Genomic DNA, 16,737 nt, shown 5'->3' on the forward strand with positions numbered 1-16,737 from the left:
GCAGGCTCACAATCTTCTTTAAAACAATAGGCAAAATCTTGAATAGAGAAAGATAAAACAAAGGTATTGACGACAAGACCGACTTAATTAAGCATATCCTCCCCGCCATCGAGATAAATCTTTCTTTACCCTGTTAACCACTTCATCCCATAACTCACCCCTCTTATGACACCCCCCTACAGGCATCCCCAAATACTTAAAAGGAATTCTCATCATCTCACAATTTAGAATTGTCGCAAAGTGGAGAATCTCCGACTGCTCCATCCCAATCCCACCAAGTTTACTCTTAGAAAAATTCACCTTAAGACCATATACCAATTCAAAATAGTTCAACGTTACCTTTATATTAAAAACACTTTTGCTATTTGCCTTACAATACAACAATGTATATATTGTTATTGTTCTATAATTAAATTTTAGCGTAAAGATTGTTAGAGTGATGCTTAAGCAAACTTTAACCTTAAGTGAAAAGTATTATTATTTAAGTAAGAGAGACAATAATAATAATCTCTTCTCTTGAAATTCATTACTCAAATAATGATTAATTACTCAGTTTGAATGTAAAAATTAAGTGAAAAATATTATTGTTTAAGAAAAAGAGACAAGAGAAAAATCTTCATAACAAACTTTATTTTAATCTTAAGCCACATCACACAACTTTATCACAGGCTTAATATTGACTTATTTTTCATGAAAAGTGTATATAACATAATATATTAGAATGCATAAAAGCAAACATGAAACACATAAACAAGCAATTAGAAATAACGTATGATGTGGTCTACTTGAAGAACTCCATAACCCAGAAAATGTTGACACGACATTCATATCTGATGCCACTAAATCCAGCTGCTCTTGCCAGTTTCATGAACTCTTCTTCAGATCGTTCTTTACCTCCCGGGTTCTGAGTCATCATCGCAACATCCATTTGTGCAACCGTCTTATAAACATCATTATTCTCTGGTATCTGTGGAAGAATTGCCTCCACAACTATCACCTTTCCATCATCAGGAATTGCATCATAGCAATTCTTCAACAGCTTCACACAATGTTCATCACTCCAATCATGAAGTATCCACTGTACAATTACTTAATGTCAAACCGCATTGAATGAAGTTGGTATAAGTCATGCATCAGTTTGAATTAAACTCTTTTTTCAACCAACTATTATTCATATTCAAGACAAGAAACATGTTCATACTTTGTATTAAATACATAAAAAAAAACCAAATAATGTTTGAATATTAATGTTTAGAAATTTAAACTAATAAAGTCAAACAAAGGGGTTAGAGTTATGATATTTTGACATGGTCAAAACAATATTAAATGCACATGCTTATTAATTTAATAAATTAATATTTTAATTATATTGATTTTATATTTTAATTTAAAATATTATCATATTATTATAAGGTGTTATGAAGTGAATCTGTTTAGAGTTTCAAACCATATTTTTCCAATTAAATAGTAGTATATTTCCCAGACCGAGACTTACCTTCATAAATATGGCGTCTCCTTTAGGCACATTTTCAAACATGTCTCCCTCAACGTGTTCCACTCCTGCAATATTAGAAAGTAAATAGTACACACTATTTATGTTATTGTCTTGTAAAAACTCAAAGTTGACCTTCAAAAGACGAAAAAACAACATTTTTTTTTTAAATTTTGCAGAACCACAGGATTGGAATGTGTAAGGATGATACCAGGATAGGAAGGAGCATCTCGAATGACATGAGGCAAGTCGAAATTGATGCCATGGATATTAGGGTATTTGGAAGTGATCAAGTTAATGTTTATTCCAAGACCACCACCAACATCCACCACTCTTTTTATGCCCTCAAAACCTTCGTAGGACTCCAGAACCTTCTTCATCACCAAAGGGGTGTTGATCATTGCTGTGTTGAAAACTTTATTGAACCTTGAATCCAAACGTGCATACTCAAAAGCATGAGTGCCATGAACCCTGTTGAATGGAACACCCCCCTCCCTAATTGCATCTTTCAGCTCACTCCTATAATAATATATAAACAAATTACTAGTACCATACAGAAATACATGAAATCTTTAAAAATATAAGATACGGAAACATAAATCTATATCTATAACTATATATAAAGATGATTTTTCATTATAACCATTTTTTGGTATACACAATTTTTTTATGATTCTATCCTTATTCAATATATCTCATCTTATTAGTATTTTATCATTTCATATAAATTATTAAAAAAATAAAATTATTTATTAATTTGTTAAATTAATGTTATGTGACAGTCTTTATATGTAAACTAACTTCTCACTCTTCCTTTACTTTCCTATTAGGCAACAACAAAAATAAAGGTGCTCTCACCCTCACTCCTCTATTAATTCCCACACCAAATCTAGCAACAACAGAAATAAAGAGATCATACTCTCACCCTCACTCTTCCATTCTCACACCAAATCTAACGTATACAACAAAATAACATACATTTATTTTCAATCACTCTCTCGAGTTCATTTCAAACAACTCTATTCTTTGGTAAAACCATCATTCTTTTTTATCTACCATCAAGTGAATCTTAACATTAACATGAACATCATCACACTCTCCGATTCCAAAACCACCCATGGAAGAAAATAAAAAACTTGAAGGAGAGAACTCAAACCATAGGAGAAACAAAATGTTGATTAATCAATTTATCATTTATTTTTTACATATTATTTTTTGTTTTTCAATTTTGACTCATCCAAAATTATTGTTGTATGTATGTTAAATTTTTATCATCATATAAGTTAAACAGAAGAAGGAATGCGGATACACATACACTACAATGCCTCTGATTTCGCTAGTATTATATAATTTGACAATAAATACTTATGTGCACAAGTATCACTTATTTTTAGTAAAAATATGTTTCTCATTACTAGTTAAAAAGGATTTGTTCCTTATTTTTATAACTATAATAAAAATTTATATAATAAATTTGAGTTTTTAAAAATTTAATGTATTTTTTTTTTTTAAGATTGTATTAGAACCATACTAGAATTGTCAGAAATCCAACAAATATTTTTTGAATTGAACACTTCACATATACATATTCTACAAACATATTCTACAAGTGTCATATACATATTCTACAAGTGTCGATATGTAATACATGTATCGATATGCATACCATTTAAGATACTTGTCCTAAACTCTTAGCACGTTAGATATACGAATATGTTTGTGATGGAAAAGAACATAAAATGATAATAATAGTTGAGAGAGAGAGAGTTTAACCAGCTGTGTAGAGAGATTTTGTCTTGGATCAAGGCCATCACGGGCCCCAACGAAACTCCATCAGAATTGGGAACAAAGAATGCGGCGACGGGAGTCATGGTGTAGAGCCTGTGAAAGGTGGGAGGGACACGGTGGTCGGAAACGAGGGAAGAGTGAAGAATGGAGTGAGAAGAAAGAAGTGCGAGGAGACGATCTAGCATTGAGGCTGCTTGTGGGTTACTGCAACTAATCTTTGATGCTATTTCCTTAGCAGACAGCTTAGCACCTTCTCCCGCTTCTTTCAGCACCTCAAACACTCCCAGCTCCGTCGCTGATTGCACTGCCATCGAAAGAACCACTGAACTTGTAAGCTGTATGGCACGCAAGAAGCTTTCTTCATCTTCTGTTTCTTCTTCTTCCTTCCTCTTCTCTTCACCATTGAGCCTTGAATTTGGAAGGCTTGCCATCTGCACTTCAACACCTGCAATCACTCACCACTTTCTACGCTTGAAACTATACTCTTCTTCCCTATTTTTCCACAATATATTGAACAATCCAATGATCTTTTGAATGCTTCTTTTGTAAGGTGCTACTCTTTGACCCGTGCAACACACGTCTTTTTCATTTTTTACTTAACATTAGTTAACAAAAAATAAATTTATATTATAAGAATATTATAAAGTAGTGTATAAAAATAACATACAATTAAATGTATATTTTTATGGGTAAAATAAACTTGTAAATATAATAATAAGTATACAGTTGTGGTATGGTAGATGGAATGTAGGTATTAGACGGTATGAAACATTAGACCTTATATTTCATAATTTGAATTGTTTGATTTGTTTTTTTTTCTATATTGTTTATATTTAAGGATTAGGATTAGGATTTAGGATTTATATTTAGCTATGTGGATGTATATTTTGATATTTGAATATGTTAATTTTGGATTTTGTAGTATTTTCATATTGGTAGTAGACGATGAAGAGAGAATGCTAGTTTTCATCTTTACAAAATAGTTGTTGCTTATACTCAATCCATTTTGTATTAAGTGATTCAAAGATATATCTTATATGAACATCAAAATAGCGGATAGGAAATACTGACATTTCTTGCAACCATTACACTAAACAAGTTCTTTTATCACATTATGATTTTTATTATACTTACTATCATTATTCTTAATATTAATATTAATAATAATATAAATATTATTAATATTTATAATATCATTATTTATTATTGATTATTTTTTAATTAAATTTTAAATAAGTTACATGTGGATTGTATTATCGTATGTAACTGTTATTTTTAATTAAATTTTAATAAATTACATACAAATAAAGTCTGTACGTAACATTTTTAATTATTTTATAATTAAATTTGAAATATGTTACATACGAAATTTATCCAACAATTTTTTTTTAATTTTCATTACATACAAATTATTTTTTAATTAAATTTAAAATAAATTACATATGAATTTAAACTGTATGTAACTGTTTTTTTTTAATTAAATTTTTAATAACTGTTTTTTTTTAATTAAATTTTTAATACATTATATATAGATATAATTCGTATGTAACACTTTTTTTTATTTTTTAATTAAATTTGAAATAAGTTACATAAGGATTTAAACTGTATGTAACAGTTTTTTTAATTAAATTTTTAATACATTATATATGGGTATAATTAGTATGTAACACTTTTTATTATTTTTTAATTAAATTTAAAATAAATTACATACAAATTATATCCGTATATAACAGTTTCTTATAATTAAATTTTCCATTTTTTTTAAAATTAAAATTAATGTTCCATGGCTATATTATTTTAGATATTCTATATCATTATAACTAGAATAAGTATTATTTATATAGAAAGTGTGAGCCACATTAATTATAGGTCAATATTTATTTTATTTTAAGGCATTATTTCCAGATACGATATCCGAAGCTTGCGATAGCACTAATATTTTAAGGTAACAAATAACATTTTTTTAATTAGCATATGCGTATATGATCTTGTGCAAGCTAGCTAAGAACTTCACTTTTTCCCTTACACTTATCTTCATGTTGTATCAAGCAAATTGGACCTATAATTTATTTTCACAAAGTAAAATGGTGCTTTGTTGCTACATAGACCTAATAAACAATGGTATTTGATAATAGTAGCCAAAGATGCTTTACAGAAAATGTTAAAAGATGTGACCGGAATGTTTAGAGTTAAGTGATGTTACATTGGTTTAGATAATTATTGAAATTGTTATTAATAATTTTTTTTTACATAATGATAATTACCTATAGATTTAGATTTATAGATAAATTTAGACATACCTACAAATGATTACTGTAGGTAAAATGGAGTTACCTTGTTAATGAAAATGTCATTGTAAGTTTTATAGTTCAACGCCGACTTAAAACATCATTATTAGTGTTTTAATGACAATTTATCACAAAATCATCATTTTAAATGGATTCAATAATGATGAATAATAGAGACAAACCTGTTATGAAAATGAAAAAAATAAAATTTTGATGGAATAAGTATGTTGACTACCATAAGGTTATGCATAAACAAATTGTAGGAAGACTTAAAACTTTGGGATTGAGTGTGAATAGATTATTTCAAATCACCTATAATACCATACTAAAAAAATGGAATATGTCTGAACTGCACAAACATGTTAGGTTTAGCAAAGAACAAGGTTTAAGTATGTTAAAGGTTAATTAAACATCTAAAAATCTAAAAGAAATAGTGAAAAGGCAATACCGGTCATTTATGTGAAAAACTTGTACATTTTGACAAGGATTACTCAAAATGTAAAGTTTTAGTTCAAAAAAAAGTTAAAGTTAATGTTTACATACTAATAAAATTTAATGAAAAGAGGGATTACTTAGTGTTTAAATCATAATATTAAATAATTTATTTTTTTATAAAAAATAAAGTGATCAAATTCTAGTGGAAGCGGCGTGATTTATCTTTCACATCTTTAAATTTTTTTTAATTTTATTCTTTATTAATATGAAAAGTGAACATAACATAATATAATACACACCATGAGCTTATTCTGTTACTTTAAAATGCATACAAGCAAACATGAAACACATAAACAAGAAATTAGAAATAACACAGAGGAAACATGTGGTGTAGTCTACTTGAAGAACTCCATAACCCATAAACTGTTGACATGACATTCATATCTGATGCCACTAAATCCAGCTGCTCTTGCCAATTCCATGAACTCTTCTTCACACCGTTCTTTACCTCCCTCGTGCTGAGTCATCATCCCAACATCCAATTGTGCAACTGCCTTATAAGCATTATTAGTCTCTGGTATTTTTGGAAGAACTGCCTCCACAACTATCACCTTTCCATCATCAGGAATTGCATCATAACAATTCTTCAACAGTTTCACACAATCTTCATCACTCCAATCATGAAGTATCCACTGTACAATCATTGAATGAGGTTGGTATAATGCATCACTTTGAATTAAACTTTCAACCAACTATTATTCATATATTTCCCTCCTCACTCACACTTTACCTTCATAAATATGGCGTCTCCTTTAGGAACATTTTCAAACATGTCTCCCTCAACGTGTTCCACTCCTGTAATATTAGAAAGTAAATACTACACACTCTTAATATTATTGTCTTGTAAAACTCAAAGTTAACCAAATAACATTTTTTTTTTTAATTTTGCAGAAGCACAGGATTGGAATGTGTAAGGATGATACCAGGATAGGAAGGAGCCTCTCGAATGACATGAGGCAAATCGAAATTGATGCCATGGATATCAGGGTATTTGGAAGTGACCAAGTTAATGTTGATTCCAAGACCACCACCAACATCCACCAATCTTTTTATGCCCTCAAAACCTTTGTAGGATTCCAGAACTTTCTTCATCATGAAAGTGGTGTGATTGATCATTGCTGTGTTGAAAACCTTATTGAATCTTGAGTCCGAACGTGAATAGTCAAAAGCATGAGTGCCATAAACCCTGTTGAATGGAACACCCCCCTCCCTAATTGCATCTTTCAGCTCCGTCCTAATAATGTAAAAACAAAGTTATTGCCCGAAAGTGCCTCTCAATTCATAAATCCTCTTGGAAACATTTACTTCCAATGACATAATTTAGGAGATCGCATAAAATCATAATACTGAATGATGTGACTTTATTCTTTTATTATCACAACAACCCGCATTAAATTTGAACTATTATCTCCCAATGATTAGCAAGAGAGAGAATGAAAGATTGCAACAAGGAGTCAAAAGTGTAAACAATGTAATTTTGTCCAATAGTTGGTGAGTGGACCAACGACAAACAAACTGCACACGGACCATGAAAAAGTTTGTAAGGAATCATCACTAGTTTTTTGTTGGTATAATTTAAATTATACAAATATGTTTGTGATGGAAAGAGTGATAAAATATAATAATAACAATTTTTTTTTTCATATTTTACCTTATACTTCAATAAATATTAATATTTTAAAATTTATAATTTTTTAATTTTTAAAAATATATGAATATTTTGTATTTTATTTATTTTTTATAAATTTATTTTATTATAAATATTAATATTTTGTTACAGTGTAAAGTAAGAAGTGAAAATATCATGAGCATAATAATTGAGATACCAGCTTTGTAGGAAGATTTTGTCTTGGCCCAAGGCCATCATGGGCCCCAACGAAACTCCATCAGAATTGGGAGCAAAGAATGCGGCGACGGGAGTGATGGTGTAGAGCCGGTGAAAGGTGGGAGGAACACGGTGGTCGGAAGCGAGGGAAGAGTTAAGAATGGAGTGAGAAGAAAGAAGTGCGAGGAGACGATCTAGCATTGAGGCTGCTTCTGGGTTACTGCAACTAATCTTTGATGCTATTTCCTTAGCAGAAAGCTTAGCACCTTCACCCGCTTCTTTCAGCACCTCAAACACACCCAGCTCCGTTGCCGTTTGCAGCGCCATCGAAAGGACAATCGAACTCATAAGCTGAAAGGCACGCGAGAAGCTTTCTGCATCTTCTATCTCTTCTTCCATCCTCTTTTCTTCACCATTCAGAGTTGAATCCGGAAGGCTTGCCATCTCCACTTCAACTCCTGCAATCACTCACCACTTCTACACTTTAAACTAGTCTATATTCACACACTATTCTTCTTCTTCTTCCGTTGAGAAAGCAAGAGAGAGAAGAAGAGAAGGGAACACACTACGTACGTGCAACATGATCAATAAAGAAGAGGTCTAAAATATCTTATTCGTACTCTATGCAGATAACACGCTCAGTAACACCGTAGTTTTTCACTATTATACCATCCAATGAAAATGCTTTATCGTACAGACGTCTCAACCCATATAGAGTTTTAAAGATCTTTTAAAATTAATTATAATTTTATTTTTCATAGTCTTTAATGATTTGTGTTCTCTCCGGTTGACTTCGGTTAGACGTCTTCTTTCGGATCTGCTTCTTTTTGACTTTGATTCACGTCTCCTTGGTGCACTAGAATGTAGAGAGAGAGAAAATGTAAGTTCATCAACCATGACAGATACTTCGTTTTTCTTTACTAATTTTTCTCATGAGTATGAAGAAAAGGATTTTTGAAAATTTTTTTAAAGATGGGATAGAGTTTTGGATGTGTTTATATCTAGGAAGTTTAACGTTAGGAACCAACATTTTGGGTTTGTTAGGTTTCAAGGGGCGAGGGACGTTTTGAGATGGAAAGAAAGCTAGACACTATTTGGATTGTGTATAGGAAATTACGGGTGAATATATCTAAATATAGTAGGTGAGAGTAGTCAAGAGAAGTCCGTAACTTCAAAAAGCAATCGTAGGGGCCTCAAAAAGTTTGGAGCCAAAAGGCGGACCAACGGACTTTCGCACAAGAGGTAAAGAATGGGAGTGGTGATTCTTCTCAGAAGGAGGTTGTTGCTACTGTCCAGAAGCATTTAGATGAATCCCCGCCTATCTTTAGGGTCATGATGGAGGATTCTGAGTGGTTGGAGAGTAGTTACATTGGAAGATTTTCTAAGAAATCAATTTTTTCAAGCGATTAAGGAGAGTCTCTTTTTGGGCGGATGTGGTTTTGTGAATTTAGTGTTTCTTGGTGAAGATTTCGTACTGTTGTCTTGTGAAGATGCAGATAATCTGGCGAAAGTCATTGAAGGGAATAAAGATTGGCTAGACAATACTTTTGTTTCTCTAGTTCCTTGGGAGAATTCGTTTTCAGTGTCTGAAAATTTTATACTAGTTCACTCAATTCCTAAGCTACATTCAGTTCTCAGACAAACCTTTGAGTTTCCACTAGTAATCAACACAGATTACAACCACACATCACAAAGAGGTGACTTTGAATCCCACAAAGTCTACCCACCCCCTTTGCAAAACTTCACACCTCAAGACAAAACAACCTCTGTCTTTACAGGATTTCAAACACAAACAGTATGTAAAAGAAGTACAATTACAAGACACTAATCAATGATAGAAAACACGTGGAATTATAGAACCAGAACCAGAGATCCTATGATCAGCACTTGTCACCACTATAAAGCTTGAAAGCACTCTTGCTCTTTTTTAAAACACTTTCAAAAAAACCAAATCTCTTTCTCAAATCTGAATCAATACTTGCTGTATTTGTTATGTATTTTGATTTGAACAAAAGCCTTATTTATAGCCTTTGAAAAACAGTCGTTTAAGGCAGATTTGAACAACTGAATCAGTTAAAATAGGTTTTCAAAAAACTGTTATGAAAACACACATTTAACCGGTTGAAACCACGATTTAACCGGTTGAACGAGTCAAAGCAGTTACATAACTGATTCAAAAAGCAGTTTCAAAACATCCAGCCAGCTAAGTGACAAACAACCGATTATTTCGACAAATCAACTAGTTTTTTCTCTTTGCTTGAAAAAACACTTAGTTTCTTAAAATAGATTTAATCAAGCTTTGTGTAGGCTTCAATTTCAAGGAGTGATCTTAACAAAGATTCTAAACAACCTAATCTAAACCCAAACCCAGAAAGCAGCACAGTTTTAGGCTTCATGTGGATTTGATACATCAAAGCTTCCATCTTCAACAGGCTTCTCTGCAGGTAGGGTTTGCTCTCTGGTCAGTTCTAGCGGAGCTCAAGATGGCGTTCTCGGTGGGCGGTAACGTCACTCCCGTTTCCTCTTCTCCGACTGCGCCTCGCGGTACAGTTACAACTGGGCTTTGTGTGCTGGACCCACGTTGTGCAGCTACATCGTCAAGCAGATAGGGGATGATGTCGTGCGAGTTTGATGGCGACACGATTGACTTAAGAAGAAAAATCAATTGTTCAACCGATTAATACTACTATTTCAGCCCCTCACACAAGAAGAATTTTATTAATTATCATTAAAGTAATTAATTATCCACAACTACCAAAATGTTTTTTTATAACCAACAAGAAAAACTTGAAATTTGATTTAAAAATCTCAATAAAAATATTAGGTCCACCTAAATTGCAAATATTGGAGAAATATGTTCTTTTTAAATCGATTTTTTTAAAAAAATACTTAATTTCATTTTACTGCACACATAATCTGAAAATGCCAATATAAATATAAATAAATAACTAAAATATTACACCATTAAAAATAAATAAGGATATTAAATTTAAACCAACAAATTGAAAGATGAAAAGTTATGCAATTAAATAAAAATAATTTATTAATCACCTCATTCTTAACTTGAGTTTTATTATTTAATAACAATAGAAATAATCATATATTTAATAATAAGTTTATGTTATGTTATACCCTTGAAAGAAATATTGAAGGATGCATATAAGCTTATGTTTATGTTCTGTTTTACTTTGTACTCTGCTGAGGTGGATTCCTGCAAAAAGCTTCAATTTGTAGAGTAAGCATCGTTCTTGTTTTCGTGCAACATAGAAACTCCGATAAATACCCTGTAATAATTAACAGTTACCCAATAACTGTTATTACTTTCCTATTTCCCTGATTCTTCAATCTCATGCTTGCATAAATTTAGAATGCTTTTATGTTCATCCTACGAGAGGTAAAGTAACTATCTCAAAGTGAACTTTAACCCTAACTCAACCCCATAAATCGGTTGAGAGGGTTGAGGTTTGTACCCACGATCTCCAACATACTCCTCATGCCGAGACTGCCAACTCGTGTGTGGGACTATGTATATTTTGGGTGGTCCGATAGCGGGTGACACGATAGGCCCAACACAAACACTCGTTAGGATAGGCTCGAAATGACTCTGATACAATATTACAAAGTAGACTTTAAGCCTAACTCAACCCCATAAAACCGGCTCATAGGATTGAGGTTTCCACCCACTTATATACAACGAAAAGCTCTAATCTCTAGTCGATGTGGGATCTCCAACAATAAAATTCAATTCATTTTCAGATAATATTATATATAACATTAAGAAAAATAAATCTAAATTTTGCAATCTTGGTGAACCAAATATGCAGCAAGGTCATGAATTGAAAAGAATTGAAAAGAAGTTCAAAGATATTGGCATGAATAGAAGCATTAAGGATACAAATTGGAGTCAATGGGATTATTTCCTTTAACATGATGTTACTCTTGAAATGTGCATTGTGCTAATTCTTAGACTTTCTCTTCCACCATCATCATTCAAAACTGTTTCTCCTTGTGCTTGTCGCTCTTCTAGAGGACTAATGCTTTTAAATGCACTTGGTGTAAAATGAAAAAGCTAATGAGAATTTTGATCAACATAGCTATTTGTTGAATTCATATAGCTTTTTGTAATTTTAGTTTTTGTTTTTTTGTGCTGGATGAATGTATTGTGTGGGTTAAATAGATGAAGAAAATTGAATGAAGAATATAATTTGGTTGTCAATGAGACCCACAAGAAGTGAGACCATTAGTGCTAATAAATAGTGTGCTAAAGTGAGTAAAGAAGACAAATTGTTTACAATCCTGGGCATCATTTTTCTAGTTAATCTAAGCTCCTTTAGAAGAGGACATTTATAGTACTAAAAGATGCCAAAATTCAGAAAAGTTTAACCTAAAAACTCCTCACTTGACAAGTGTTCTCCTCTAATTAGAGAGAATTCTCTCCATGATAACAATAAATTTTCTCTCATTGGAGTAAATCCTCTTAAATTAGAGATTGACAAGTAACCTTTCTTAGTTGGTGGAGATCATCTTCATTAAAGGTAATTGGTGGAGATCATCTTCATTAAAGAGATACCATGTGGACCTTCATGTCCTCATCGAGGATTGCATTGAATCCAATGAAGTCAAATTGTCACTTTAGCTAGACATTCTTTTTCTATTTACACCTTATTCTAATTGACCTAAGTCGAATATTTACACCTTATTCTAATTGATCTAATACATGGTTCATGAAAATAAGTCTAATACATTATTCGAGTACAAGTCCAAATACAAGCCCAATTAAATCCTACACAAAAATTACTAATTTACACTACTCTACAAATTTACATAAGAAAATAAGAAAAACACAAAAATTACTAATTTACACTACTCTACAAATTTACATAAGAAAATAAGAAAAACTAGAAATGAATGTTCTGATCAAAATTCCATATCCTTCAATCTCCTTAGCCCAAAATTGTGGTGGTGACTTAATGGTCTCCACACGTCTCTTTGTTAAATATCCAACACCTATTCTATTTTCCACTTGTGGTAAATTTATATTTTGTATTATTTTTTCTAAAAATTTATGGTTGAAACACATGTCAAAAATATTATAAATTTTCTACAAATTAAACAATTTTCTTTTAATTTTATAGTTTTGAATAAACATATTTCAACGATAATAAATAATTTAAAATCAATTTCTCTGAATCTACAATAATGTATCTGGATCTACTAGGGATTACTTAGTGCATAAATCATAAATTCAAATAAAAAATTTATCTTCATGAAAGAGTGAAAACTCTAATGGAAAAGTTCTAATCTTATCTTTTGCATACTTCAATTTATTTTATTAATATGAAAACACACCCCATGAGATTATTCTGTTATTTTAAAATGCATAAAGCAAACATGAAACACATAAACAAGCAATTTGAAATAAAGCAGAGGAAGTAGGGGCACAGAGCATAACAGAGCATAGCATATGTTGTGGTCTACTTGAAGAACTCCATAACCCATAAATTATTCACATGACATTCATATCTTATGCCACTGAATCCAGCTGCACTTGCTAATATCATGAACTCTTCTTCACAACGCTCTTTACCTCCCTGGTGCTGAGTCATCATCAAAACATCCATTTGTGAAACCTCCTTATAAGCATTACTAGTCTCTGGTATTTTTGGAAGTACTGCCTCCACAACTATCACCTTTCCATCATCTGGAATTGCATCATAGCAATTCTTCAACAGCTTCACACAATGTTCATCACTCCAATTATGAACTATCCACTGCTCATTCAATAATGTTGGTATAAGTTTCATGCATCAGTTTGAATAAATCAAAGTTTCAATCAACTGTTATTCATATTCAAGATAAGAAACACGTTCGTTGTGTTTAGAAGTTTATAAACCAAATAAAAGGTGTTTGATAAGAGAGATTCATCTCCCCTTTAAAATTAAATACTACTATATTTCCCTAGCACCCATCATTATGAATTGACCAAAATCCCCAGTAACACAGCCACACTTACCTTCAAAAATATGGCGTCTCCTTTAGGCACATTTTCAAACATATCTCCCCCAACGTGTTCCACTCCTGCAATATTAGGTACCTTTTGCTTTTAAAACTCAACCTCATATATTATTAACAAAGAAAGTATTGGACTCTAAGCAAGTAAATAGTTTTTAATTTTGCAGAACCACAGGATTGGAATGTGTAAGGATGATACCAGGATAAGAAGGAGCATCTTGAATGACACGAGGCAAGTCGAAATTGATGGCATGGATATGAGGGTATTTGGAAGTGATCAAGTTAATGTTGATCCCAAGACCACCACCAACATCCACCAGTGTTTTTATGCCCTCAAAACCTTCGTAGGATTCCAGAACCTTCTTCATCACCAAAGTGGTGTGATTGATCATTGCTGTGTTGAAAACCTTATTGAATCTTGAGTCCAAACGTGGATACTCAAAAGCAGGAATGCCATAAACCCTGTTGAATGGAACACCCCCCTCCCTAATTGCATCTTTCAGCTCACTCCTAACAATGTATAAACAAAGTTATTTCACTTGAGCAAATGAAGAAACGTGCCCAAAAGTGCCTCACAATTCATAAATCCTCTTGTAAACATTTACTTCCAATCACATAATTTAGCAGATCGCATACAATCATAATACTGAAATAGCAAACTCTGTTTTGACTCAATGATGTGACTTTATTCTTTTATTTTATCACAACACTTATCACCCGCATTAAATTTAAAATATACCAATATGTTTGTGATGGAAAAGGAACATAAAATGATAATAATAGTTGAGAGAGAGAGTTGAACCAGCTTTGTAGGAAGATTTTGTCTTGGCATAAGGCCATCACGGGCCCCAACGAAACTCCGTCAGAATTGGGAACAAAGAATGCGGCGACGGGAGTGATGGTGTAGAGGCGGTGAAAGGTGGGAGGAAGACGGTGGTCGGAAATGAGAGAAGAGTGAAGAATGGAGTGAGAAGAAAGAAGTGCGAGGAGACGATCTAGCATTGAGGCTGCTTTTGGGTTACTGCAACTAATCTTTGATGCTATTTCCTTAGCAGAGAGCTTAGCACCTTCTCCCGCTTCTTTCAGCACCTCAAACACTCCCAGCTCCGTCGCCGATTGCACTGCCATCGAAAGAACCACCGAACTCGCAAGCTGCATGGCACGCAAGAAGCTTTCTTCATCTTGTATTTCTTCTTCTTCTTCCTTCCTCTTCTCTTCACTATTCAGCCTTGAATCTGGAAGACTTGCCATCTCCACTTGAACACCTGCAATCACTCACTCACCACCTTCTACACTCTAAACTAGTGTATATACACACTCCTCTTCTTCCTTCTTCTTCATATATTTCCACAAAATTTTAAATCCAAAATTGTTCGTGTCAACATTCTCCAAAATTGTTCTTGGAGAAACACGCTCCCTGTCTGCCACGTGGACCACCACTGCCACGCTCAAAATCACCACCGCTTCACAAACCTGAAGAGCGATACATGAAACAATAATCAGATTCAAGCTTTATCTCTACGAACAACAAATAAATGAGGTTAAAATAACTATATTTAAATTAACTAATCAATTACTACCACTTGTCCTCGGTAAAATAAGAATCCACTAAAAAAAAAATTAAAAAAGTATGGATTTTTACTTCCGAATTTTAATAATTTTCTTAGATAAATTCAGTATTACTTATAAATATTACTTACAAACAACATTATCTACGGATATTACTTACTGATCTGAATCCGTTGGTAAATTCAGCATTACCTACCAACTACCTACCGATTTTATTACTTACGACTTTTATTCATTGATCTCTATTACCTACCAATTATTATTACCTACCAACTATTACCTACATATCTCTATTACCTATAAACTATTATCATAATAATTATATACATAATATTAAAAATATTATTATAAAATATTTAATTATAAAATAAAATAATAATAAAAATAATGATAATTATAACTAATAAGTATAACATATTATTAATATTATAAAATGAATAATATTTATATAATAATATAATTAGTATTATATTAATAATAATAATAAAATTATTAATATTAATACTATAAATAATATTAATAATATAATAAAATTAATAAAAAATAACATTAATAATATAAATAATATTTATAAAATATTAATAAAATTAATATTATTTATAATATTAATAATATTTATAATCTATATCTATATATAATGGGGATTCCTGCATAACTGTTTTTTATATATTTTCATAATTGTTTTTTTTATATATATATATATATATATATATAACTGTTTTTTTATATATAAAAAAGTTAATTTTATTTTTAGTTATTTTGTAAATATTAAAACAGTTATTAGAGTGGAGTTTTTGAACTTAAAACACTTTTGAATTTAGTTTTTTGAAATATATCTTTATTTCTTCCGTTTTCACTCACAGTTTCTTTTCAATTTAAATTTATATTTAAAAAAATTTATTATGTTTTTCTCTCCTCCCTCTTTCTCACTTTATTTCTTCGGTTTATATCACTTTCATTAGATAAAAAGATTCATTTTTCAAGATAAGAGTAAGAAGAACAGCACACATCCGAGTTAGTATATGTAAGTGAGTTTTCTTTTCTTGGTTGTTTAATTGTTAATGTTACTCATTTTTATTTTTTTTACTCTGCTTTTCATTTTCGTACACCGAAAGCTGAATACTGCACAGGTACAAAGTTATCTTGACACCATTATTGATGTGGGCATCGACGGGAAGGATGAATGCGTTCTGAATATGACATTCTTGCGGAGAAATGAAAGGGGTTTGAAAATAAATATTTTCTTAAGGTTTGTTATGGAGTTTCTC

General features: G+C 31.5%; 3 protein-coding genes across 3 annotated transcripts; all 3 read right to left on the bottom strand.

Annotated features, from left to right (window-relative positions):
* Positions 1 to 615: 615 nt before the first annotated feature.
* On the bottom strand, positions 616 to 3,794 carry LOC137822090 (cathecol O-methyltransferase 1-like). The gene is made up of 4 exons (XM_068626995.1): positions 3,266 to 3,794; positions 1,704 to 2,011; positions 1,496 to 1,560; positions 616 to 1,078 (listed from the first exon to the last, which is right to left on the bottom strand). Exons 1-4 carry the CDS (start codon positions 3,709 to 3,711, stop codon positions 782 to 784), a joined length of 1,116 nt encoding a protein of 371 aa, XP_068483096.1. The 5' UTR covers positions 3,712 to 3,794; the 3' UTR covers positions 616 to 781.
* Positions 3,795 to 6,241: 2,447 nt separating this feature from the next.
* Positions 6,242 to 8,547, bottom strand: LOC137822089 (anthranilate N-methyltransferase-like). The gene is made up of 4 exons (XM_068626994.1): positions 7,890 to 8,547; positions 6,987 to 7,297; positions 6,794 to 6,858; positions 6,242 to 6,695 (listed from the first exon to the last, which is right to left on the bottom strand). Exons 1-4 carry the CDS (start codon positions 8,330 to 8,332, stop codon positions 6,399 to 6,401), a joined length of 1,116 nt encoding a protein of 371 aa, XP_068483095.1. The 5' UTR covers positions 8,333 to 8,547; the 3' UTR covers positions 6,242 to 6,398.
* Positions 8,548 to 13,191: 4,644 nt separating this feature from the next.
* On the bottom strand, positions 13,192 to 15,387 carry LOC137822086 (caffeic acid 3-O-methyltransferase-like). Its single transcript, XM_068626991.1, has 4 exons — positions 14,703 to 15,387; positions 14,100 to 14,410; positions 13,902 to 13,966; positions 13,192 to 13,659 (listed from the first exon to the last, which is right to left on the bottom strand). Exons 1-4 carry the CDS (start codon positions 15,149 to 15,151, stop codon positions 13,363 to 13,365), a joined length of 1,122 nt encoding a protein of 373 aa, XP_068483092.1. The 5' UTR covers positions 15,152 to 15,387; the 3' UTR covers positions 13,192 to 13,362.
* Positions 15,388 to 16,737: the final 1,350 nt, after the last annotated feature.

Source organism: Phaseolus vulgaris, chromosome 9 (genome assembly GCF_000499845.2).
Source record: "Phaseolus vulgaris cultivar G19833 chromosome 9, P. vulgaris v2.0, whole genome shotgun sequence".
In the NCBI taxonomy this organism is placed as follows: domain Eukaryota; kingdom Viridiplantae; phylum Streptophyta; class Magnoliopsida; order Fabales; family Fabaceae; genus Phaseolus; species Phaseolus vulgaris.